The sequence below is a fragment of the Taudactylus pleione genome, unplaced genomic scaffold, assembly GCF_031769625.1.
Source record: "Taudactylus pleione unplaced genomic scaffold, aTauple2 ptg001123l, whole genome shotgun sequence".
NCBI lineage: Eukaryota > Metazoa > Chordata > Amphibia > Anura > Myobatrachidae > Taudactylus > Taudactylus pleione.
This window is the reverse complement of record NW_028285524.1, coordinates 1,368,345-1,394,296: the sequence shown is the minus strand read 5'-3', so window position 1 is coordinate 1,394,296 and position 25,952 is coordinate 1,368,345. Positions and strand designations below refer to the sequence as shown.

Sequence of the window (25,952 nt, the reverse complement as noted above, 5' to 3'; positions counted from 1 at the left end):
TTCAAGGGGCTGATTCAGCTTTGCACACAAGTAATCTGCTCGTGCACAGGACCCGTTCTACAAATGTGCAGAATGGGTCCTGCGGGATGGCACGCCGCCCCTGCTATGCCTTTGTCTGATTGACAGGCAGAGGCATTTAAGGGGCGGGGACCGCCAGCGTTCCTGGAAACAGTGGTGTGTCTGGCAGTGTCAAGGCCAGGGGCTGCATCCACAGACGCAGTTTCCTGGCCTCGCAAGCCGGCCAGCCAGTGTAAGCTGAGGCTTACGCATCTGGCCGGCGCCATCGATGGTTATTCCAGCCTGCGACCTTGGTCGCAGTGCTGGGATCGCAAATGCAGTAGGTGTTATACACCTGCTGTATTTGCAAGGACGGAATCGCACAGCTGTGAAGAGCCAATATGGCGGATATGCCAGTCTCATTGAATGTTTTGAGTGGAAGGTTCAATTTGTAAAATCCACACAGAGGAAATGGTATTTATATTTCGTACTCGTCTGGTGGTGACAGTAAGATACTTTTTTCTGTGAGTATTTGTTAACAACCATTGAAACCATTGCACAGAGAGCCACAGAAAAACACATTTATAAATGATACACATGCTTTTGACACTTGAATTAAGCACTTTATTCTCTTACATACATAAAATGATTAAACTTAAATGTAGGGAGAAATGAACCAACACAAAACACAACAGTGTGGAGCAGCAAGGCAGGAGCAATCAATGCCAGAGCACCATTTCTACTCCCTCAGGCTCCTTTGAGTTTTAGGCACGGCCACAACGTGCAACTGGACCCCACACCGCCAATCTCTATAGGATTCCTCAATGTGAGAATTAACTTAGGTGAACGTCCTATAACTTACGCATTTCAGAGCAGCAGAAAAATAATTATGATTCATTTATCAAACTGATACTTAAGTAGTATCTGTCACTTACATACATTGGAATCAGCCATTTTCTTGAGGACTGACACAAAATCCACTTTATCTACCCACTTAGAAGAGGCACAAAGTTAATATGTTGCAGGCGATGGCACATTAACTGTTGGCAAACTGGAACAAAATGGCTACATTTACCTTTTGATTTTGGCACAAAACACACAAAAAGAAAAATATGTATAACATCTGCAATACTCACTGTAAGAAACAAAGGTACAATGATAAGGTACGTGCTGGAGAGTTCTCTAGAGCAAGGACATCTAACCGGTGACCCTATGGCCAGTTTTGACCCTTTAGAATTTTCTATATATTTTTGCAGCCCCCGCCACCAGTGAGAACCTACCTATTGCCATTTTTTTGGGAATAGGATATGGCCACTAGCATGTCCTAACATGTACAATGCCATCAAATTGATAATCACTGAGTGAAATATCACTTTATTTAATTAAATCACACTGTTGTACCCCTCCTCAGGCTTTCATTTGTTTATTTTCTATGAAAAAAAAAAAAATTATGCAAAAAAAAAGTTAGATATTAACGTTGTTTAGAAAACCGTATACAGTAGATTTAGGCAAGCCACGGGCCGCCACCTGTTACACATCTAAACCTCCCAGCACAGAGATCCACAAAATGCCTTGCTTTTGGTTTACATGGTTAGTATGTTCATACAATAACATGGGATATAAAATAGTGTTCTCCCTAGTGGGTGATTGCTATCCAGTTGATCACCTCTGATCTCTACACCAGAGATAATTCAGGAGTCTCATATAATATTTTGGCTTAGATGGAAGATGACCGGCTGCTCAGTTTCAGTCTCCTGCCATTTACGTTCATAGACTGAAACAAAAGCTTCACCAAGTCCATTTTACCAGCTGTAATCATCGCTTTGGAAAGGTTGACAATGTCAACGGTGTTGTTTCTGCACACGATCTGCAGCCCCAGGCTCACATTCTCTGAATCAAATTTTTGAAGAGCATCCTTTACCCAGAATTCCACTTCCTTAATGAGCGTCTCGTTATCCATTTTGTTCTGGTTGTGTAGGCTGAGGAGCACTTCCATGATGCACCTGAAGGTCTCTGTGCCCAGTGAGCCTTTGTTGTCTAGCTGAACAGCCCGTTTCAAGCACTCAATAGCGTTCAGTTCCTCGCCTTTAGCCCTCAGACATTTACCCTTCAGTAGTTGCAGTTCAGGGAGGGTATCACCAGGGTCAATCTCCATGGCTTTAGCAATGCACACTAAGGCATTATTCAGGGCATCTTCGTCCGTTAGTAGTAACTCCTGGACAGAATCCACGCCCATGTAATAGTAAACCTCAAATAAAGAAAAGTCACATTGTTAATAAAGGCAGAACATTACCACAAGATTGATGCTGGCCATACACCTACGCGATTTCGGCCCGATTTTCGATGCACCGTGCGATGATACGTGGAAATAGTGTTGGTTTTTAGGTAGGATATGATGCAATGCGCGCTCCCGCAGCAGTCAAAACGTATTGTGTGATCATATGTGCTGTCCATCTTATGCGTCGTGTTAGTATGCTGATCGTGCAGTTTATTTCAGCATGCGCTGCATCGTGTGTCAGAACGTGCGAGCAGCGTCATTTGACAATTTTCTGCAGAGACCTTAAAATGGCTGCTGCTATTTATTCCCCCCAGTCAATCCCAGCAGCCCCCTAGTGTTGCACAGTCCTCTATTTAAATTTAGGTGCGATCTATCGCATGTTTTTATGTGCGGCACACGATCAATTGCATCACGATCCGTCATATAGTGATGCGTGATCGTACGAAGGATCGTGTGTGAAATTACCACGAAAACGTACGGCAGGGAGCTCCGACACTTTGAGTCGCATGGGCACTCATCGTGTAGGTGTATGGCCAGCATTAGTCTTCTAGTCTTGTGATAATACAATAGTCATAAAAGAGCATTGCTTATATCAACACAGTGTAATAAAAGGACTCTGCCAAAGTTACTGTGCAATATGAAATATGAATTAACAAGTCACAATAAACAAAAAGGAATATAATAAATAAGCACAGTAGATTAGGGCTATATCAATTAATACATTTATTTATTGATTTCTTGATAAAGAAACTTGAGTCAAGCTTAAAATACTGTAGGGTTACTTCTAAATAAGCCAAGTTCTGTTAAAAAGATCATGCACCTTACAAAAATGGCCAAAAGACGTGTCAAGTTTAATCAGTTATTATTTGTCAATAAATTGTACATTTTTGTTTCAGAAATGTTGGGGGTGGTATATTTATTAAGCAATAGCTTTGCAAAGCCGATACTTGTCCGTTCTGGCCATGGGATTTAAAAGGGCAGAAATTATTAAATCCCACGGCCAGAACTACCGGCAAGAAAAGCCGCAGCTTAGTAAATTTACACCACAGTCTTTTAGGCATTTCAGTATAGGATATCGTCTGCCAGGTTTATGGAAATAAATATCAGCGTTACTATGAGGATAATTACAGGGCACTTTGGGTTGTGTATGTTTTCTCGACATTCATATTGTTGACACTGATTAACTGTTGACCTGTTTAGAATGTCGACAAAACGCTCCTGGTAGTTCACGGGTGACTTCCCTTGTTCGGCGGGTCCGGCAGTCAGCTGATGTTGAGTTCCGGCTGATCATACGGTGGTTCTGGCGGTAACGCTAACCCCTTAACCTAATCCTACCCCCTAGTGGCTAACCCTAACCCTCCCGCAGCCTAAAGGCCAGTACAAACTAGACGATGCGCCCGATATGCATATCGTCTAGTGCAGGGATGGGGAACCTCAGACCCTGTGGCCGTATAATCATTTGGTCTGGCCCTTGTAGCTTTTTTCTGCTAGCCTCATCCCGCTAGCAGGGTGCCCAGAATGGCACACTGCAGCCAGAATGTATGCAGCAGTGCCGCCTGGAACATCTTTAGGACGCTTCAGAGGGTTACACCGTTGCCCTTACAGCACCGGCAATTATGGTCCCGTTCCCATGTGATGTCACATGGAGGGAGCGTGGTCTGCACCAGGCCCGCAAATAAATGTTATATATATATCAAAATGGCCCTCGGCAGAAAAAAAAGTTCCCCACCCCTGGTCTAGTGTGTACACGGCTTAACACTAACTAACCCTCCAATTCCACAACATAACCCTGATCCTCCCATCCCACAGCCTAATCCTGTTGGCATTTCAGATGTCAACATTCTGCAGATGTTAACATTTTAAGAAAAAAAATTGTGTATCATTTATTTTATTTAGCTTTTAAAATACATTCAAAAGTATACCATCAAACTGCGACAGCACAGGGATGGCCATTACCGCATCCGCAATACCTTGCAGTCCTGCGTATACATCGGGAACATCGACCCGTCACGAAGAATTACATCAGCCCTAACCTCGTTGCACGCAGTGACTACACAAGCTGCGTACGCCGTCACAGTGGCTAATTTATGCACGCCCCTGCAACGGCGTTCACACGGACAGGCACGCCTGCGTTTCTCCAACCACTCCCCCGTCACCACCCCCAAATGCTGACGTCCCATCCCTCGGTCTGTGATGGCTTTGTATCTGCGTAGGTGATCGCATTACCAACTCAGTATGCACCATCGGCCGATCTGCGTACGCCGTTGCGATCCGTAATGAATCAGGTCCTGAGTGCAATGTAATATGTGTGCATGCATGTTATTTGTAGAAATAGTTATACTTACTTGCCCCATGTCTAGGAACGTTCTCAGACAGGGGTGCACATCAATGACATTGTCCAGGTTGGCTTTAGCTTTGGCAAGGTGATCTCTGTCCGGCAGACCCCCTAACCCCATCTTTGCCCGTTCCAGGTCTCGTATGTACATCCCGATGAATATCTGAACAAAAATAATGAGAACATACTGAAATACATATTAGATTATTTTGCTAAAACATAAAAATGCCCAAACACGACATTCGTTATGTCATATGGTGCCATATGGCCTTCAGCTAACAGTATTATAGCCAGTTCATGCGCTCTCATAGCTGTAACGACCTACATGTGCCTGGTTTCGCCTTCCACTGAGGAATAATATGCTAAAAAAGTGTAATCTAATGTGGCAGCTATTAGTAGGATCATTCAGCAAGCTGATGGGAAGCTCTTTCATGACCTAAATCACCATGTACCTAAATGGCCCGTTTCCAGTATTCACACTTATTTTACATCTGTAAGTTACTGTGCGGAATTATTAAAGCCCTTGCTTGGAAATGCACTAACTACCTGGGGGAGCTTACATAGATGGTTACTGTAATCATGTGACATCTTACCTGCCACAGGTGGACCCCAATAAACTATTTATGTGACTTGTGCAGAAAGTTGGTTACTTCGGATGACAATATAGTATGGTTGCAGGAAGGGGGTGAATACTAATGCAATCACTTCTTTTCCAGTTTATGTTCCCAATTAATGTAGACAAATGGATACAATTTTTTGGCACATATTTTTTTGTTGATTAGAAAGTTGACTTTTGGCTAAATGATTTCTCCTTGTAATTGAGAAACATATGTAAAGGAAAGCCTAGTTAGACAGAGGTTCATAATGAGAATGAGTCCAATCAAATAATAAGAAAACAAAACACGTCACTATTTTTGCCCTTTTTGTTTTTGTTTTTTGCTTATTCTAAGGACAGTGGCACACAGGAGTTTTAATATGGTACAGTTTGCCAACCAGTCTCTGTCCAGGGCCCCCTCCTCTCTCCGGCGGCCGACCGCGCACTGAGTGCAGCGCCGTACCGGTAAACTCTGGGCACTAGAGTATGCCCAGAGACTACAGCACATGCGTAGGTCACCGGGAAAATGGTGCTGCAGCAATTTTCCTGGTGTTTTCCCTTCTGCGCCTATGCAAAACACAGAGAAAATGTCTGCGTCGCCCATTTTCCATGCGATTTTCACAGCGCTGATACTGGTGTCGACGTGGGATTCCGGTGGCGCAGTGTTAAGTATTAAATATATGGGTGCAGGTTGTGTGCGGTGTACGCACACCCTGCACCCATTATAGAAACGCCCCTGATAAGAACCTAGGTTATCTATCACACAGAAGCATTATTATAGCTGAATTCTTCCCATATAAAATAGACAGGTGGGGTACGGGATGATGGCAGTTAGAATCCCGACGCTGGCATCCCGGCAGGGTTAGGATAAAGACACCCCTCCCCCACTGCAGCCTAACCCTAACCCACTCCCATATTTGGCTATTTATCCCGGCCATAATGCTGTGAATCGCTTTGTTGCCCCCACTCCCTGCACTTGACCATAGGCTCTCCATAAATGTAGGCATGGATGCCCCAGGGCTGGAACAGGTCTCTATGCCGCCCTGTGACTATCCCCTCCCCTCCCCCCTAAATCCTATGACACTAGATCTAGGAAGTAGAGACTGCCTGAAATGTCCTAAGGGCACTCCGGGCAGGCCTCAGGGGTTGCAGTGTGCCTGTCTGGGCATCCCTTTGACCCATGCAGCTCTGTTACACTGCTAATGGCTTCAAGGCACCGTTCGAGGCAGCCTCAAGCCACATGCTAGTGCCGTGGAGCAGCAACAGTCCTCCCCCAGGGCCCTGTGCAATGGCACCGCTCGCACGCTCCTAGTTATGGGCCTGGGATGCCCCCACCTGATACTACTCGCTCTGTATGTTTTATCTTCTGTATTCCTGTGTCCACTCATATTCCTTTTCCTCCTGTTGGCCTCTTGAGGTTTGAAATTAGATTGTCTTATTACAGTTGTTGTTTTTCCATAGAATGGTCAAATGACCTTTTGGGGTCAAAGAAGCCATAAATATTGAGGCCTAGCTCGTACCTGTCACTGCTTTTAGTAGAAATATAATGAGCCATTCATAGCTTCTATGTTCTTATCAGTTAGCTACATTCCATTGTAAGATGTGTAGAGATGCTAAGCATTATGGGTAATTCGCAGTGATGTCCAGACTCTACACACAAAGGAGCTTTGAAAGAGTTCATCTCCATACATACTAAGATACATCATTACTGTAAGTCTTTGTCTGGTAGTATATATCTTAGTGCTTACAGAGCATGTGCAAGAGAGATAAGTTTGGTCAATGCTATGCTGGACCAATGAGTGCTTGATACCTAGCACTGTATGTAATTAATATGGGCTTAATATCCGGCAAGCCAACACCCCATACTAAGGTATATAAACCAGAGGTACACAAAGGACCCTTTAGCTCATGCACGGATCTTTAAGTCTGCAGAAGAGGTGCCTGCAATGTATATTGATAACCTGGGCGTTGTGAAACAATGGGCTCCCCAGAGAGAAGATAAGATGAAGTACATCTTGTGCTGAAGATGATAATTTACCGGTGTCATCTGAATACATAGACAAAAGTTGAGTATACAGTATACTTTGTATGTTGTTTGTTTGTTACTTGTAAATAAAGTGTGTTCATTTGTACTCACTCATATTGGTCACATGTGTTTACGATTTCATTCCGATCAGAACGAAACCCACCGTTATGCACTTACTCGGCCTCTGTCTGTACTTGTTCTCTCTTTATGTACAGCTTTATGTGATGTGATTGTCTGACTGTCCGGCACGGCAGAGTTTGGCGACTTACATATAAACTATGGTGATGATGAAACTGTTTTATGGTTGGAAAACTGCAATGTTATAAAACACCTGAGTTCCAAAGTCTAATAACTGTATATTATGTACTGTAAATTGCAATACGGACCTCATTTAATTCAGATACAGTCATCTGCTTTTACCTGGGAGCGTGTGCAGTAAGCCTGCCAGTTCAGTCTGGGATCTTGAAGAACATCGAGCGCCATGTTACAGATTCCAATGGCCATTTCTTGCTTCCCCAAGAATTGAAAGATCTTTGCCAAACGGTTCAGTATGAGAGGGTCACCTTTTCCTATTTCTATAGCCTGTTTGTAACAAAGGAAGAGACGCACATCATTTACACAGCCTTCTGGAGAGTGCACAAGATTTATGTTTACTCTGAAATTGGGGTGTTGTGGTATTTAATATTCAAAAACAAAGCTTAGCCAGTACCTCCCCTCCCAGGAATTCCTTCAAAAGGTTTATACCAGGGGTCTTCAACCCGTGGAGCTGTTCCCTGTGGCCTGCCGATGGCATTCACAGGCACACCCTAATGTCACCCCCTCACCAGTGGCGCGGTCCAGTCAGTGTAGTGCGGACCGCAGTGAGTGCGTTCTGCACTACACAGTAAAACAAACGCACCGCCGCCGGGTAGTACACTCATACTACCCGGCAGCGGTGTGTTTGTTTTAGCAGCCAATGAGAGTCAGACAGGTTCTCATTGGCTGCTGCACCCACGGCCGGAGCCAGGCTGGAGCTCACTCATAAGCTCACCTTCCGGCTCCCGAAGTGGGTGAAGAGAGAGACGTCATGATGTCTCTCCCATGGTGCTGAGCGGACCGGGAGGACAGAAGAGCAGATGAGGGCGGGCACAGGAGTAGGCGCAGGGATTCAGGTAAGTATTGTTATTTTGTTGCTGTCTGTGTATATTAAAGGGGCACTACATAATGGGGACCACTACTGGGGGCACTGCAGAGGGGGACAGTTATGGGACATAATTGTTTGAGAATGGGGGCAACTATCTGACATAATTAATGGAGGAAGAGGGACAGTTATGGGGCATAATTATAATTGTGGGAGGAGGGGGGCCGTTCTGGGACCTAATTAATTGTTGGAGACACACAACACACACACACTTTATTTTAACAACTGGGAGAGCAGTAAATATATTGTTATCCATTTTCCTTCTCTAATATACTAACTTGCCTGACAGGTTATATTACTGCATTTTACTATTGGCTGGGAGGCAGTATGTATACTTTCAAGCCAGTTTTGTCAAATAACACTACGTGGGAAGATATCTTTAGACAAAATTAGACAGACGTCAATAATCGCTAAAGTGTAACCCTCGCAGCGGTGTCAGACATTTTGTTGTTCTGAATTAAGTATTTGTAAAAGCACATCTGTTCAGGGGAAACCAGTCAGTGACATCACTTTTCAACCCACAAAATGGCCACCATCAGTACATGTAGGCAACATTTATGCTTAAAAAGGTTTTTTTTGTTGCTGTTGTTTGTTTCCTACTTACTGTAATTCCATTACAGTCATCACTGACATCTAAACTTGTATAACCGGTTTCTTGTGTAATTTGTCACATGCCTATTACAGTAGTGCACACTTACTGGAACATTGTGCTCTTTAACATGTAGAATAAGAGTTTGTGTAGCTGGTTGTTAGAAACAGTCAGTCAGTATTGTATTTACCTCATCATTATTCCTATGATATGGCTGTGGTAGTAGTAGCAACCTTCCTTTCTAAGGACTACACTGCTGCTATCTCTGCTTTGTATAGAATGCTACTGAAGGGGCTATATATACAGTATGCATGTACATTCCATGCCACATATGATCTAATAATGATTATACATAACATTACAAAAATAAAATTTAACAGCATTGCCCAAACCTTGCCAAAGCAGTCCAGAGGGTCTGTTCCTGAAAATCCGTAGTCGTGGATTCCCATCGGTGTTGTAGAAAATGTATTTTGTTTTTCCAGCATCATCCCAATGTAGCACCAAGACAAAGCTAAAAGATATGTACAATTGTGTGTGAGTAACAACCAACGTAACAATACATTAATAGAGCACTCTTTTCTCTTGCAGGGGTATATTTACTAAATTTCGATTTTAAATCGATTTTGTTTTATTTAAAATCGGTCAACATCAATGTTTCTGGGGCTAAATCACACACTTAGCATTAGTAAATGTGTGATTAAGTCCCAGATCAAAATCTAATAAAATCGACCTTTAGTAAATATACCCCATAGTGTGGGGCAACGTCCTCATACACACACACACTCCTCCATTTAATCTGGTAGCCCAAAGGATGTAAAAAAGTAAAATCTCTATATACACCTGTTTATGCCCCACCTGATAGATTATGAACTACAATTTTATTTTTGAATACCTCTTTTATATTGTATGATACTATTGTCAGCAGAATGTCCTTACAAAGAAGGACATAGAAAGGTTTTAGGTTTGTGAATTTTGTAAGGGTTTTAGGGGACTAGTCATTAAATGGTACCACTCCCGCACTGCCTGTCAATCTGGCAGAGGCATAGGGGGGCCTGCGTGCGATCTTGCAGGACCAGTTCTACACATGTGCAGATTCCCGATAATCATGACTTTGCGTGAGTATCACCATCTGCGTCCTCTGCTGAATCAGCCCCAGTGTGCGGACCACCATTACAATACGCTCTATGCAATCAATAGCATAGATATATTAATGACGTACACCATACGGATGAATGCAATCATCTTTACAGACAGTTTTCAGCAACTGTACAATTATCCCAACAGCGATGTCCAGAAAATATGGGGGTCTACTTAAGAACTAGTTGAGGGAGTAAAGGGAATAATAATGTATTAACAGGCAAAACTGTCCCTGTAAGGCAGGGGTGGGGAACCTTTTTTCTGCCAAGGGCCATTTTGATATATAGAACATTATTTGCAGGACCGGTGCCGGCCACGTCCCCTCCGTGTGATGTCAAACGGGGGCGTGGTCACAAATGCCTGTGATTACAGCAATGCCCGGAGCATCCTGAGGCTGCTCCGGGGAGCTGTAAGGGCAGCGGTGTGACCATCTGAAGCGTCCTAAGGACGCTCCTGGCAGTACTGCTGCATAGATTCTGGCTGCAGGGTGCCGTTCTAGTTAACCTGCTAGCCAGATGAGGCTAGCAGAGAAAAGCTCAGAAGGCCAGACCAAATGACTCCGTGGGCCTTATACGGCCCCCGGGCCTGATGTTCCCCATCCCTGCTGTAAGGGTTAGCAAGTTATAAAGCAGGTTCACATCATGAAGACAGAGTTCTGTGCTGCCGGTGTGTTCATACCTTTAATTTACCTGCACCTGTCATTTATGACATGTAATTCCTTTCTAAGTAAACACTGATTCTCTTTTCTGAAGAGCAAGGACTTATTCTCTCATCTCGGTGGATCATTTGCAAACCACAAAACATGCAAAGCTACACTTCTGCCTACTTAACCGCCTAACACATTTCAAGCCTGGCTGACTTCCTGGTTGTGTGACATGCCCCTTAGATAATCAGTCTGCACCTAGCTTTACATGTTGTGGATTTACCTGGAAATAGTCACTTTGTAAAGAGTGAAAAACTGTTCCAAATTCCGATTTAATAACACCCTTAAATGTTTACACTTTTCTCCCTAAATGCTGCCTATTTAGCTTTAATTATGTCTAAAATCAACCGTGAGAGTGAGGGGAGCAGTGGCAGCTCCAGAGGTGGGGCTGCAGCACAGTCCAAAATTCATATAGGGGAGTCACACCAACTGCCAGTGAGTCCCAGCCATCTATGTTTGGCAGAGTTTGAAATCGCAGTCAGTGTGGCTCCCCTATTTGAAATTTGGACTGTGCTGCAGCCGCACCTCTGGAGCCACCATTAGAGCGGAGACTTTCTGTGTCTCAGTGTAGGGTGAGACCTATCTCCCCGCCCTAGAGGAGAAATAACACTAACCACCCTCCTGGAAATCTGGGAAACACACGCAGAGGAGAGGGGGCGCTGTGAGCACCTCAGCCCAGTGCAAATCTAGAGGAGGGGGGGGGCGTGATCAGTTTGATTGCTCTCCCCCACAGGCAGAGGAGAGTAAACTGCTGCCGGGCCCCGCCTACAAGCCTGGGCCCGGGAAATTGGTACACGCTCCCCCCCCTCTCTGAAAGGAGCCCGTCCCTGCAATGTCCTCGGAGTGAAGTGACCGCATCAGCTGTCTCTTCACTCCCCTCTCAGGACTCCTGCGAATGTGCGGCCTACAGACCACGCATGCATGGTGACTATTGCCGGGGAGGGGTAATTTAAGCAAAGTGTAGCCTATAAGCTACAGCAGTACAACACCATCAGATGGCAAATGTTTCATGGTCCAAACTTGGTAAATCTGACAGCATCCTATGGGAGTTGCAGCTGCTGTCGTAAATGGAGGGACCGCAAAATGCTGTATATCTGCTGCAATCCTTCCATAATACATCTGGGGGAAATTTATATTTGTCTGTATGCCCTGAAAAGGGGTGTTTTAGAGGAATATGGAGCAATATTTACTAGGCCCCTATCCCTTTATCCCGTTTTCTTATCCTGAAAAAAGTAAAATTTTCATGTTGCTTTAGTAACACTCATGTGACTAAAGCCTTCTCTACAAGTGCAACACCAGCGATCTGAACCAGCTCCTGTGAACTTTGCAGCCCTATAGATGACACCATCACCTGTATTACCATATGGAAAGTAAATGCATTAGTTCGATATAGAGAATTTGTACAGCGGATTTGCATTTTGGGAAATTAACCTTTAGGAGTCAGAAATAATACATATGTGTTCCAAAATATGATAAATTTTATATATAGGATTCATTGGGTGGTCTGTTTGTCTGGTTATGCATTTGGGCACCCCTGTACCGATTGGAATGAAACCAATGTGAGGTGGTCCAGTCGTATCCTGGCCTGGTTTTAAGGGGGCTAGGGTCCCAGTTGGACCTCCCGTTGGTGTACGCTGGGCAGCCTGTTCTGAGCCTTCCACTGAATGGATTTGTACGAAAACTTCACAGAGAGGTAATATTGGATCCCAGAAGACATACTATGGGGGTTGAGGTCCCGGTCGGAACCTCCCGTTGATGTACGCTGGGCAGAACTTTGACCCGGGGACGATGTCCAGAACTTTGACCTGGGGAGACTGTTTTGGAACTTCCACTGGATGGATTTAGATGAAAATTTCACAGAGGGGTGTCAATTGGCCTGGGATGCCTAATGGAGTGGTTGGGGTCCCAGTTGGACTCACGCTGGAGTGCGTCAGGCAGAACTTTGACCCAGGGAGCTTGTTCTGGCCCTTCCACTGGATGGATTTGGACAACATGACATAAATTGGACGAAAACATTACAGAGTGGTAACATTGGATCCCAGAAGATATACTGGAGGGTTGAAGTCCCGGTCGGACCTCCAGTTGGTGTACGCTGAGCAGAACTTTGACCCGGGCATGCTGGCCAGAACTTTGACCTGGGGAGCCTGTTCTGGGATTTCCACTGAATGGATTTGGATGACATCACATAATAAAACTTGAAGATTTAAACCTGGGCAACGCTGGGTTCTTCAGCTTGTTCTTAATATAAATCCTAATAATAGGATGGTGCCATATAAAATGTTGTACTTTGTAATTTCTATATTTAACGCACTGATTCATTGTCTTTGTTGGAAAATATAAATTAACTTATATATTTATTAAAATATCTTTTTTAACCAAACACTTCCTGCTGATCAGTTGTGCTAAATTTTCAGGGCTCCTCTCTGGGAGATGCAGGAGGATCTTTGTAAAGTTGGGGCCAGTGTAATTTAATGGCACATCTATAAAAATAACACCCGCCCACCGCTGCCCTCTCTACACTAACATTCAGGCATCAGATCCCTTGTGGTGTCAGTGGTCAGACTAATGGGAAGATTTCTCAAACCTTCTGAAGAGGACAAGTGGTAGTGTTTCCCATAGTAACCAACCAGATTCCATTTATCTAGTACATTCTGTAAAATGATAGCTAGAATCTGGTTGCTATGGGCAACATCTCAACTTGTCCTCTTTCGAAGGTTCCCATCCAACCTGATGGAGTTTGAGAGGTGCTGCAAAGAGGAATGGGCGAAACTGCCCAAAGATAGGTGTGCCAAGCTTGTGGCATCATATTCAAAAAGACATGAGGCTGTAATTGCTGCTAAAGGTGCATCAGTATTGAGCAAAGGCTGTGAATACTTATGTACATGTGATTTCTTAGGTTTTTTTTTTTTAATTAAATTTGCAAAAATCTCAAACTTTTTACACATTGTCATTATGGGGTATTGTGTGTAGAATTTTGAGGACAAAAATGTATTCCATTTTGGCATAAGACTGTAACATAACAAAATGTGGTAAAAGTGAAGCGCTGTGAATACTTTCCGGATGCACTGTACAAGGATTAGCTGTCCTTTAAGATGTCACACTATTGAAATTTGCTGCAAAATGTTATCATCATGAATATATTTCCTCTAACTGTCATAGATACAGATAACAAAAACATTGTGTATCTCCGGCTTTCCAGCTGATGTGGGACTGCAAGTCTCTTCCGCTAAAAGCCACAAAAGCTGGAAAGCTACATGTTACCCAACTCCTGTATAAGCTATTTACCAAAATAAACAAAAACAAGATGATAACAAGCACGTTGCCGTCAAAGAAAAAAAATAACAACCTCAGAGAACATAATGCAAAATAACAAGGGACATGTAAACTGAAACGAGACACTGTAATAACAGACACACAGTGTATTGTAATACAGACAAAGCGTACACTACCTCTGTAATGACTGGTGGAGGATTTCACAGTTTCACGTAGCAGCATCAATGTTTTGTTAAAAAATAACAGCCGGTTCTTCTCAACACCTTGTTTTTTCATTAATATTTCATCTAACCTGAAATGAAATGGAGCACATTTTATATTGCTCTATGATTCTAATAATCCGTGTTATATACGTCACTAAGCCTTGGAGAGTAATAAAGTACCAACTAATCGGCTCCTAAAGCTGGGTACATATTAGGACGACGTTGTCGTCCTATATGACAGCGGCCTATATGATGATTGGTAAGAGCATGCACACTTACCAATCATCGGCCTGATGTGTCGTGCCTGACGTTGCAACTAGGCGGGCATTTACATGTCTGTCACCGGTGGTAGTGGCGCCATAAGGGGGGTGCGGGCAGTACCCGGGTGTCACCTGCCAAGGGGTGACACCAAATTGTCTACTGAATAGTCTCTGAGTTGGCTAGTGCCAGGCTATGAACGCCCAGGGGCTGACTGAGTTGGGAGCAAAGGAAAAAAGCAAGTTAAGGTGCCCATACACGGTGCGATATGTATCTTGTGCCGCGACCTGCGATCAGACAGCTGATAAATCGGTCCTCGCATGGAGCGATCGGGTGGCCGACTGCCCTATATGCCGGCACCCCCCACCGGCATAGCGCTGCACGGAATCGTACATCGCATCCCCAGATCAAGTGAACATGCAGTAAAATCTGGAGGTGCGATGTGCGACCCCACGTGACCGCGTACTGGCGGATATCATGCCCATACACTGTATGATATAGCAGCGATATCGTACCAATCTGTCGGTTTGTCTGCTATATCGCACCGTGCATGGGCACCTTAACTTTAAAATGTAATGGCTAAATTATCAAATTTTTGTAAGCAATCACTATTTTGTGCAATCAGAAATGGTCGGTGAATAAAAATATCCAGTTTTACTCATATAGGGGTCTTTCATCATCACCAGCAATAGTAGAAATTAAATGTTCTCGCCATTTATCAAGAAGGTAAAGCAGGAGATATCACAGATATCTCCTGCTTACCTTCCTCTCCCGGTATGGCCCGCTGTCCCCATACACTAGTATCACAGATATCTCCTACTTACCTTCCTCTGGCGGAATGGCCCACTGTCCCCATACACTAGTATCACAGATATCTCCTACTTACCTTCCTCTGGCGGAATGACCCGCTGTCCCCATACACTAGTATCACAGATATCTCCTGCTTACCTTTCTCTCCCGGTATGGCCCGCTGTCCCCATACACTAGTATCACAGATATCTCCTGCTTACCTTCCTCTCCCGGTATTCCCCGCTGTCCCCATACACTAGTATCACAGATATCTCCTGCTTACCTTCCTCTCCCGGTATGGCCCGCTGTCCCAATACACTAGTATCACAGATATCTCCTGCTTACCTTCCTCTCCCGGTATTCCCCGCTGTCCCCATACACTAGTATCACAGATATCTCCTGCCTACCTTTCTCTCAAGGTATGGCCGCTGTCCCAATACACTAGTATCACAGATATCTCCTGCTTACCTTCCTCTCCCGGTATGGCCCGCTGTACCCATACACGAGTATGGGGACAGAATTTATCAAGCTCTGAAAATACAATATTTTCGGAGCTTGACTGCGGGAGTATTCACCAAAGTCAGGTGGCGTTTGCTCTAGATCAGGGCTCACAACCCACCATTCGGAACCCTCTGCCCATGTCCGGCTCCTTCCACCAGACGTCGGGGCTCTTGTGTGCATGCATGACCTGTAAGTCACACATGCGCACTTGTCTCTCTGCTCCGAAAGGAGCAGTAAAAAGGAGCAGTGAAGCCGCTCGCAGAGACAGCGGATTTTCGGTTCAGCCATCTCCATGCCAGAGCAATGATGAATTGCTCCAGGGCTCGCGTGATTTAGTATGATAGTTATCGCGGTTCGAACCGCGATAATTAACATTATGAATAGAGTTCTCCATCTTCATATGTGTGTATTGAAATCATTGTTTAGCATTGTAAATTGCAACGTGTCAGCTATAGGCCTGGCCTAGTAAGTAACTAATAACATAGGTTCATATGCAAACATTCGTGATAGTCATAGTCCTAGGTGTGGCTCAGGGATGGGACATGGCCTAATGTGTCCCACTTTTCCAAACGTCAATGTTCAAGGTTTGCAAATCAAATACTTAAAGGGAAGGACATGAAATTAGAGATCAACTATTTTTTCTCTTTTATTAACACATTCCTCCATTCCTTCTCTACAACAGCTGGGGGGTGGCGCTTATTACTCACCCCTACTCTAATAGGTAAGTATCATAGTAAAATGCCAGTAACTTAGGAGACTATTAGGGGTATTCAATATGGAGCGAAAACGCAGTTTCTGCGAGGTTTTCACTTGGATTACGTAATTTTCGCCGGTTTGACTTTTACACCGTATTCAATTTGAAAACTTTTCGCCGGTGCGAAAAGTATATTGCATTCGACCCTGCGGAAAAGTATCACCAAGGAATGGGTGGCGAAAAAAAGTGCAGAATTGGGGTGTTGGGGTGCAACATTTGGGAAACCACCCTGCAACCTTCACACAGTACCCCAAAGGTAAACTGTGTCAAAAATGTAAAAAAAAAATACCTCAGAGGACCCCAAAAAAAGCACTTTAATTTTGGGGGCAAAAAAAATAAATTGGGGGGTCCCCAAGTATGCCCCAGGTGTTTTTTTCATTGCAGGTGTTTGCGGCAGGTGGATTTTTCACGCTTTTTTAAAACATCACTTTAACAACTTTTAAATATGCTCACCCCCATTTTCAAGTACCCCAAATTTGCTGGGACTACTTATTTTCATAAAAAAAAAACTTCTAAATGCTATTCTTCACCACCTTCCCAAATCTCCAAAATAGCAGCTACTGAGCCTGTTTAAAGACCCCAAAAACCTTCAACAGGGGTAATCGGGGGTATCCAGAGTGAACCCACATGTCAGAGCATCTTTTTGGGGGTGTTAGGGTCAATTCCCCTAAAATCAGCGAAGCTTTCGCTGATTTCACATTCGCCGAGTGCCATTTTCGACGATTTCATATTGAATACGGGTATAATCGGGGGCGCGCCCGATACTTTTTCGACGGCAAAAGCTCCGATGTGTGGCGAAAACTTCAACCCGCATAGACCACGAGGTTTACGTTTCATATGGAATACCCCTATATGAGTATCTAGTCAGTCTGCATTAGAGCCATAACGTTGGGAATGACATACCTCATACAGAGAGACGCCATGGTGAAAAACCAGCTTCTTTTCTCTTCCACTGGGATCTATACAAAACATTGGAAACACAAATGTTCAATTTACGTACTGAAAACAAATCATCTCCATTAATTGTAGTCTGTTATGTTGTGCACATGGGGCTTATTAACTAATTTTGAGCAATGAGCAGTGATGTAATGTACGCCAAACAATCATATCAGCTAAATGATTACGCCAGAGCTTCCCAAACTTGGTCCTCAAGACCTCAAACAGTGCATGTTTTCCAGGTCTCCTCAAAGAATCACAAGGGAAATAATTAGCTCCACCTGTGGCTATTTTAAAATGTGTCAGTGAGTAATGAATACACCTGTGCACCTGCTGGGTGACCTGGAAAATGTGAACCTGTGTGGGGTACTGAGGACCGAGTTTGAGAACCACTGCACCAGAGGATCCCAAACTTGGTCCTCAAGGCATCCTAACAGTCCAGGTTTTAAGGATATCCATGCTTGACAACAGGTGATTTAAATTGGTACCTCTGTTAATTTGATTTAACCACCATGGATATCTCTAAAACCTGAACTGTTGTGGTGTCTTGAGGACCGCGTTTGGAAAACTCTGGGCTACACTATACTGCTAGAAACTGATACTTGATTGGTTGCTATGGGATATAGCACATTGTTACTCCTTACACCATGTCATAAAGTACATAATTCCAATGAGTTTTAAACTAAACTTGAATCAAAGGAATATCATTGTGACTAATCCATACATAATCCTATTTCACCTGGGTGAAGTTATACAGACCTCACCGGAGTTATCTGTGGGATAACATATAAGTAATTTCTTGCCATCTGTGAATAAACATGTCTGGGCTGATTCTGGGTTTGGAAAGATCTTTGTGCATGGACGCAAATGGTGACTTGTAGCATACAGCACATGCACATAGGCGAATGTAGGCATTTTTGCGTATGTTTGTCCTATTCTGAGTGTGCGGAACTTGGCCAGATCAGTCCTTCGTTTAAAATGGGGGTTTTGGGGTGGCAACCATGCGAGTGCACAAAACCGCTCTGTCTTGTGGGAGTGTCGTGAGCACGCAGGGGCATTTTAAGAGAGGAAAGGGCCCGTGTGCAGACTCAGTGCAGGCCTCCTCATCTCTGGCAGGTTTCCGGGAAAATGGCGTCACACCTTATTCCCGGAGACATCTCTACTGCACATGTGCAAGTCACCGGGAAAATGGCGCCATTTTCCCAGTGATTTTTGTTGCTCAGCAGCACTATGGAGACTGCGTACAATCTAGTATAACAATATATGCTTGCACACCCTGCACCCATTATAAATATGCCATTGTGGGAAAGGAATCTGGTGTAACTCTTGCACCTAGTATGTGGCTGGTGCAAGTGCTGAAACTAATGACGGTTGGGGCACATGGCATGAAGTCAATGAGGGGCACGGGTTTCCGCTCGCAGACACATGAACCCCCAGATTAGCCTGTCGGAATCTCGCATTATCATAGTAAATCAGGCTTCTGTGGCTGCCTGCAACTACATCCCCTTTGTGCAGATTAGCCTATGTAGCACTATCATTCCTCTTCCTGTGACCTTGAGGGTTATGTACTAAGCCTTGGAGAGAGATAAAGTGGACGGAGATAAAGTACCAACCAATCAGCTCCTATCAAGCAGCCTGTAAAGTCACAGGTAGGAGCTGATTGGCTAGTACTTTATCGCCGTCCACTTTATCTCTCTCCGAGACTTAGTACATAGACCCCTAAATCTCTGTGAACAATGGAATGATAAATACTGTTTCTCCCCTTCCTGTACTGCGTTTCCTTATCACTTTTTGTTGTTGCAAAATTAGAACAAATAAATCAATTTCAAAAATAAAAAATAGATACTTTTGCTCATGTTGTTCCATACTGACTTATATAATACAGTGTAACGCACAAGCTGGCTTACATGTATTATTTGACTAAGGACACTCCTTTATTTAACCTCTGCACATACCAGCAGTGACAGACTGTTGACATATACTTATGTAAAGCTGCATACACACGTAAAGATTTTCTGTCTAACCATCCAACTAGATGATTGCATGGAATGAAAATCTGGTAATGTATGGGAGTAACTGATGATCAGCAATTTGCTTCTAAATGCCAGAAAACAGATGAAAATGGTCGTCAGACAAGTTTGTTAAATGTTTGATCTAAACTATTTGTTCAAACAACAGTTTTTGTCCATTTTCCGGCGTTTGGGAGCAAATTGCTGATTGTCATTTACTTTCATACCTTACCAGATTTTCATTCCAACCAATCAACTAGTTGGATGGTTGGATAGAAAAACTTTACGTGTGTTTGCACCTTATGAGATATTTTCTTCAAATTAAAATAAATATCAGGAGAAACAGAAAATAAAAGGGCCGACTACCAATGGTTCAATATTCCTACATTTTGTTTGATTTTTTAATTTTTTTTAGCTCATGTAAAATGCGCTGAAGAACCACACACATTGATTCCACGGCTGTAATAATCATATAAGTAAATATGCCATGACTGCTTATTCCTACAGAAATCTGCCCCTCCCGATAAATTGCAAAAACACATTCTCAGAAGAGCCATATTGTGTCATGGCTGCCAGTGTCCTTGGAATGTTGCATTAGAACTCCGTGAGTTATATAGGTTATACATTACTTGAGGTGACTGTGTAAGATACAATAGGATTGTATTATACCAATGTACAGTAGTCCCATATAAGACTAGAATTTGCTGGTATTACCACAGCCCTTTCCTATTGAGCTGAAGGATGACAGGAAGGTGACTCACAGATAGTGCACTCCATTGCACATGACAGAATAAGAAGAGACACTGAGAAATTAATTTGACAGAACAATAGAGATATTGTGGCAATTATATTCCTCCCATGGGGAGAGGTGCCAATCTCACCTCTACTATCTCCATACTAGGTTTTGTAAATACAGGGTTTTTACCTCACCTCCTGACTTCAGACATTCCTCTCCCTTACCTACTCTTCCTAAGGAAGACCCCTACTCTTTCCTAAGGAAGACCCTTACTCTTTCCTAAGGAAGAGCTGTGGTGACACGATTTACATCATCACTGCCCTGTCCCTGCTGCTGCATAATGGCCTGAATTTCGGCAGTGGGGCAGTGAATCATGCAGCATCATCTCAGCTCACTCCACGCATTTCACTGAGAAAGTGTATGGGATCTGGGAGGGTGGTCTACTTTTCCTGAAATTTGGGAGTGTCCAGTTGTTTCGGGATCGTATAGTCTCCTCATCTCTGCCGGTGCGCCAGTCACTGGCCACTCTGTAATAATTGATAGCAGAAAGAGCACAGGGTGACACTGATACTATGGTGCAGTATCTGACAACATGAGCGGAGTAAGGACAGGAGAAAGTATTGTTCACCTCTTGCCCCTCGTCCCCAGTGAGTTGCTGGTGGCCTACACAATGAGGGAAAGAGAATGGCAAGAGAAGAAGGAAGGGGGGTGAGTCTTTTGACCAGAACTCTGTGCTGGCTAAGTCTCATTTCACCAAACCTACCAACCAGGACTGTCAACCCTAGTAAATCTATTTTATTGATAACATAAAGAATGTACTGGCATATACATGTTTTTACTGACGTGCTGTATATTATTGGGTTGTGCTGACATACATATAAAATGAATGAGGATCAGATTACAGGGGTCTATTTATCATTAGAATCATGAATGTGTCAAAAGTCTTATCACCGCTCACTATGGGGTTAGTACAACCGCGGCGCCTACCTATATAATATTTGCCCATCCCTTTCAAGCCTGGTCTAGACTGATTTATGTCTCAATTTAATGATGAGAGTGTGGATGTATGAGGAATGTCCTTAGTAAATGTGGCCTTTTTATGTGTTAAGGTTTTAATTATATTGCATTAAAAGCATAGGATGAGACCCAAAACCTTGAAGCCGTTCTTTGCAGGGCGTGGAAATAACTGTGCTCCCCTCCTTTCTGTAGGGATCGTCCTCAAAAGAAAATGTACCCTCTCCACACCTTTGTATAATTTCAGTAATCTTGCTCCCCAAAATAAGATCTAAAGGGGTTCCGGACTATAGACAGACAGTAATTAGTTAGACAATGTCTACATAAACACCAGATGTTAGACAGTTAATAGTTAGACAAGGATAAAAATTCAACACAGACAAAAGTCAGACACTCTAAAGTTAACATATAAAAAGTTCGACAGGTACAAAAGATTGACATGAAACGATCAACACAAAAATGGTCGACACATTTTTTTTGTTGTTTTTTTAGGATTAGGGTTAGGCACTTACTGGAGGGTTAAGCACTTACCCAGACGGTTAGGGTTAGGCACCAGGATGGAGGGTTAGAGTTAGGGTGAAGATTAGGGCTAAAAAACAAAAAATAATAATTGTCAACCATTTTTGTGTCGACCATTTTCATGTCGAACTTTTGACCCTGTCGACCTTTTGTACCTGTCAAACTTTTTACATGTCTAACTTTAATGTGTCTGACTTTTGTTTGTGTCTAACTTTTTTTCCCTGTCTAACTATTAACTGTCTAACATCTGGTGTCTATCTAATTACTGTCTATCTCTTATACCACACCCGATCTAAAGTTAGTAACATCTGCACTGCACCACCACCAAACTAGCCCCCATACTTTGTTAGGAATGCCTGTTTTTTTTTGAAGCTTGAGATGCGTGCATCAGTCGCTCAGACTGTGCTGTGGTCTTGGGTCTTTGGACCATCTCCAAAAGGAGAAGTGCACCATTTTTCCCATCCTCCGAAGCTATAAGGCCCCATACAAGGATACATTAATTTAGCCTCTAGGTCATAACCTTACGGCTTGTCGGTATAAAAGGTTTCTTGTCCAGACTCAAGGCTAGAGCAAAGAAATACAAAGTGTTGTAGAGATTGCAAGCGCATAGTGCTCTTGTGTCTACTCTGTGCTACTAGGGCAGGTTCCAGGACCTCCACCATTCGATTTGAAACACCTCTAGGCCCTGTCACCATGAACAGTGGTCGCTCAAGCTACAAGCAACCAGTCTTCTGGCAATGACCAAGGCAGCACTGCCCACTCAGGAGCGAGACACTAGGCTCTCCTGATAAGAACAGATTCTACACATGGTTTTAGCCAAAAACGCCAAGAAGCCATTTATTAGGATCACTTTACCCAGCTCCTCCCATTAGACTTGTTGGAAATATAGGTGCAGTCTGCGTCAGTGCTCAAACCATGGACGCTCACTCCCTGTACTGTGAGCCTGAAACATGCTACTATGCTCTATGCTGAGAAAACCTTTAATCATTAGTAAACAATGCCCTAAATATAATTCTCAAAGCATGAAGTTTGTATAAGACCTCACCCTGAGCTTGTTTGTTGAAGGAGCAAAAAGGTAAAATTGGCACCAAATGAAAAAGAAAAAAAAAGATACAACTGCTACCCTATCTGTAACCTTGCTGGAGTGTGTCACACTGCTCTGAATGCATCTAGAAATGTGCTTCTACGCTAGAGTGCAAAAAGAACGTGCTAAACAGACCCTGTTAAAAGTATTGGTTGAGCCCTAAAGACTGACAGCTCAGTGCTGGTGTAAAATCCAAGTACTCATGTGGACTGGAAATAGTCGCGTGCCCCTCCGCACAGCACAGTAGGGGTCGTCCTTAAAAATTCTAAATTGGCCCACTCCACCGTCTCATCTTAAACCCTCACTGCACTAAGAACTAGTCACTGATGCAGGATCCACTCTTACTGATATCACTGGTTCCTAGTGAATTGCATGCTTGTGCCTATTGGTTCAGCCCATATAATTAGTACAATTGAAATAAGGAGATTGTAAAAAAAATTTTTTTAAATTGCCCAATTATTTGCAGTTCTCCAGGACACACACTGTAGTGCTAACTACTAGTCACTGCATGACACACCCTAGTCACTCACTACTGCTTCAGAGATGTGTGTACAGGCATACTGTAATAACAGGTGTACAGCATGTTACCATGTGCAAATATTCTATGTACCCTGTTTTTAAACTGACCTTATGTTTTCCGTATCCCAGGGCCTTATCGTACAGACTTGTGCCAGTAATCAGTTTCTCCATGTTGTCCTCTTCATTCAGCAGCCCTACATCAAAGGCGTAAGCGTACCCCTGCCCTGCCAGGCAGCGTGCCGCCCTCAGCCTTGGCTCCTTACTGTCCGTACCCTCAGTCTCCAGGCCCATCAGATGAGAGATCTTATCCGTGCACTGCGAGGCCTCTTCCTCCATGTTTAGCCTATCATACACATAGGCCAAGTTAGCCCAGGCATTTAAATTATTGGGGTCCTGCTTGGTGATGTTTTCAAAACTCTCCCTGGCATTGCTCACCTCGTCCAGGTAGAAGGAAAAGACACCCAGTAAATTCCCGATCTCAGAGTGCTGGAGATCAGAGTCTAACTCCAGCTGGGACTGAAGGGCATCCTGCTTAAGCTTAATGTCTCTCCTCCTAAATTGTGCTGGGGTGCAGGACTCAAAGTTCAGATTCATTTCCAAGTGGAAATGGCCAGGGATATATTCAAACTCATCTATAAGGGTTTCAATGTCCAGTAAAGGTTCCTGATCCATGGCTGGAAGAATAATAGATACTCTTGTCTTCCCTGTACCTGTATATCTGGTTTGAGTAACCTGCAGCTTGGGAGGAGCTGGGGATGGGAGGGACAGCTGGCTGTAAAGAATTACCTCCTCACCAAGAGTTTGTGTGTAGCTGTTGCAATGTGATACATTTATTCCATTATCATACTATGCGTGCTTCCTATGAAGTACAGGGCTTGATTATTAGATTATATAAAATGGCAAATACAGACATAAAGGTGATATCATCATCACCATATACCCCAGGAATGGCAGTGGATGGTTTAATTGTAGTAGCTGGTATACAGACTGCAGAAAAGTATACATTAATCTCTATGAAGTCAATAGTTTTTAATATATACAACTTAAATGTTTTAAATGATGAATTAAGTCAAAGTAGTTGTGAGATTTATACAGAGAAAGTTTATGGACTGTGTGGGAAGTGAAATAAGCTAAATAACATGTTACTGGGCAGCACAATGGTGCAATGACTAGCTGGCCGCCTCACAACACTGAGGTCTTGGGTTCAATTCCAATCAGGGCCCATCTGTGTGGAGTTTATATGTTCTCTACATGTTTATGTGGGCTTGGTCTGGATACTCCGATTCCCGTTCCCACAATCCAAAAACATACCAATAGGTTAATTGGCATATGACAAAAAAATTAACCCTAGTGTGTATGAATTTGCGTAAATGTAGTAGGAAATATAGATTGTAAGCTCCCCTGGCACAGGGACTGATGTGAATGGTTAAATACTGTCTGAAAAAATGCTGCAGAATATGTGGGCGCTATGCAAATAACTTGCAATAAATAAATGAATGTGCTGTGAGGCAAATTTTACTAATAATCCTTTCAAGACAAGCAATGTATGTAACATTCTGAATGTATTGAATTACACAAACTTTACATGTCATGTCGAATTTAGGTCTCAAGAGGCCAGCTGTGATATACGATTGTATTGCAAATAATATTTCACAGAAGTTCTAAACAGATCTGACCATGACCGATGTTAAGTAGTGGGTGGGCCCAGGGAGAACAACTCAGCATTATTTTTCTACTTCAGAAAGGGCCTGATTCAGTATGGATCGTTATTGAGATCGCAGCTGCGTAAATACACTAATGCCTGCCACAGCTCTGCCAGCATAGAGACGCCCACTATTGCTTTCTCCCATTCGTAATACTTCGCTGTCCTCTGTATACATTGGCACCATCGAAGCACACCGGCCCGGCACACATAATTACAGCAGGTTTGACCAGTCACAGTACTGCAAGTCTTGTCGCACACAGTCAGTACTCAGGCTGCGTAGGCAATAGCATTGGCTAATTTATGCAACGGTGTTCAAACGCACAGGCACGCCTGCGCTCCTCCAACCACTCCACTGTCACCACCCCCAAACACTCACGGCCTGTCACTCACTCTGCGATGGGTTCCTATGTGCGTGCGTAATTGCAGTGCGATCGCATTGCTGAATAATCGGACGATCTGCGTACGGTAGTTGCAATTGTGTACGCTGCTGAATCGGGCCCAAAGTTGGAAATCACTCCTGCTTGTTCTAGGTTATAAACTAGATGTCTGATATGCTCAGAGGAGCCACCCTGGCCATTTCTGACATACCTGGTTATCATATTACCACAGTTTAGCGACATTTTCCCCGCAGGGAAAGGAGAATACAGGTGAGAAAAGACATGACAGATGAGCAAAGTTGACAGGCGATGGGTGGCAGGTGAGTCAGGGAAGAGGGCGGGGATGCCAGGGTAATATAGCTATGACAAAGGTGGAGGGTGTTTCCTGGGAGAGGAAATACACGAGCTGCATGCTGCACCTGCCTAGATGAGCCA

The 25,952-nt window shown here is 43.6% G+C and overlaps 1 protein-coding gene across 1 annotated transcript; it reads right to left on the bottom strand.

Annotated features, from left to right (window-relative positions):
• Positions 1–585: 585 nt before the first annotated feature.
• Positions 586–24,221, bottom strand: TTC22 (tetratricopeptide repeat domain 22). The gene is made up of 7 exons (XM_088461893.1): positions 23,544–24,221; positions 17,522–17,577; positions 14,290–14,405; positions 9,393–9,511; positions 7,652–7,813; positions 4,621–4,773; positions 586–2,245 (listed from the first exon to the last, which is right to left on the bottom strand). The coding sequence occupies exons 1-7, from the start codon at positions 24,105–24,107 to the stop codon at positions 1,715–1,717; spliced, it is 1,701 nt and encodes a 566-aa protein (XP_088318019.1). The 5' UTR covers positions 24,108–24,221; the 3' UTR covers positions 586–1,714.
• Between the last annotated feature and the right edge of the window lie 1,731 nt (positions 24,222–25,952).

Coding starts and splice junctions, on each gene's coding strand:
- TTC22 (XM_088461893.1), bottom strand. CDS start 24,107: ATGGATCAGGAACCTTTACTGGACATTGAAACCCTTATAGATGAGTTT. Junction 4,774..7,651: donor CTTACTGCACACGCTCCCAG/GTAAAAGCAGAT, acceptor ATTTTTGTTCAG/ATATTCATCGGGATGTACAT. Junction 2,246..4,620: donor CGTTCCTAGACATGGGGCAA/GTAAGTATAACT, acceptor TCTTTATTTGAG/GTTTACTATTACATGGGCGT.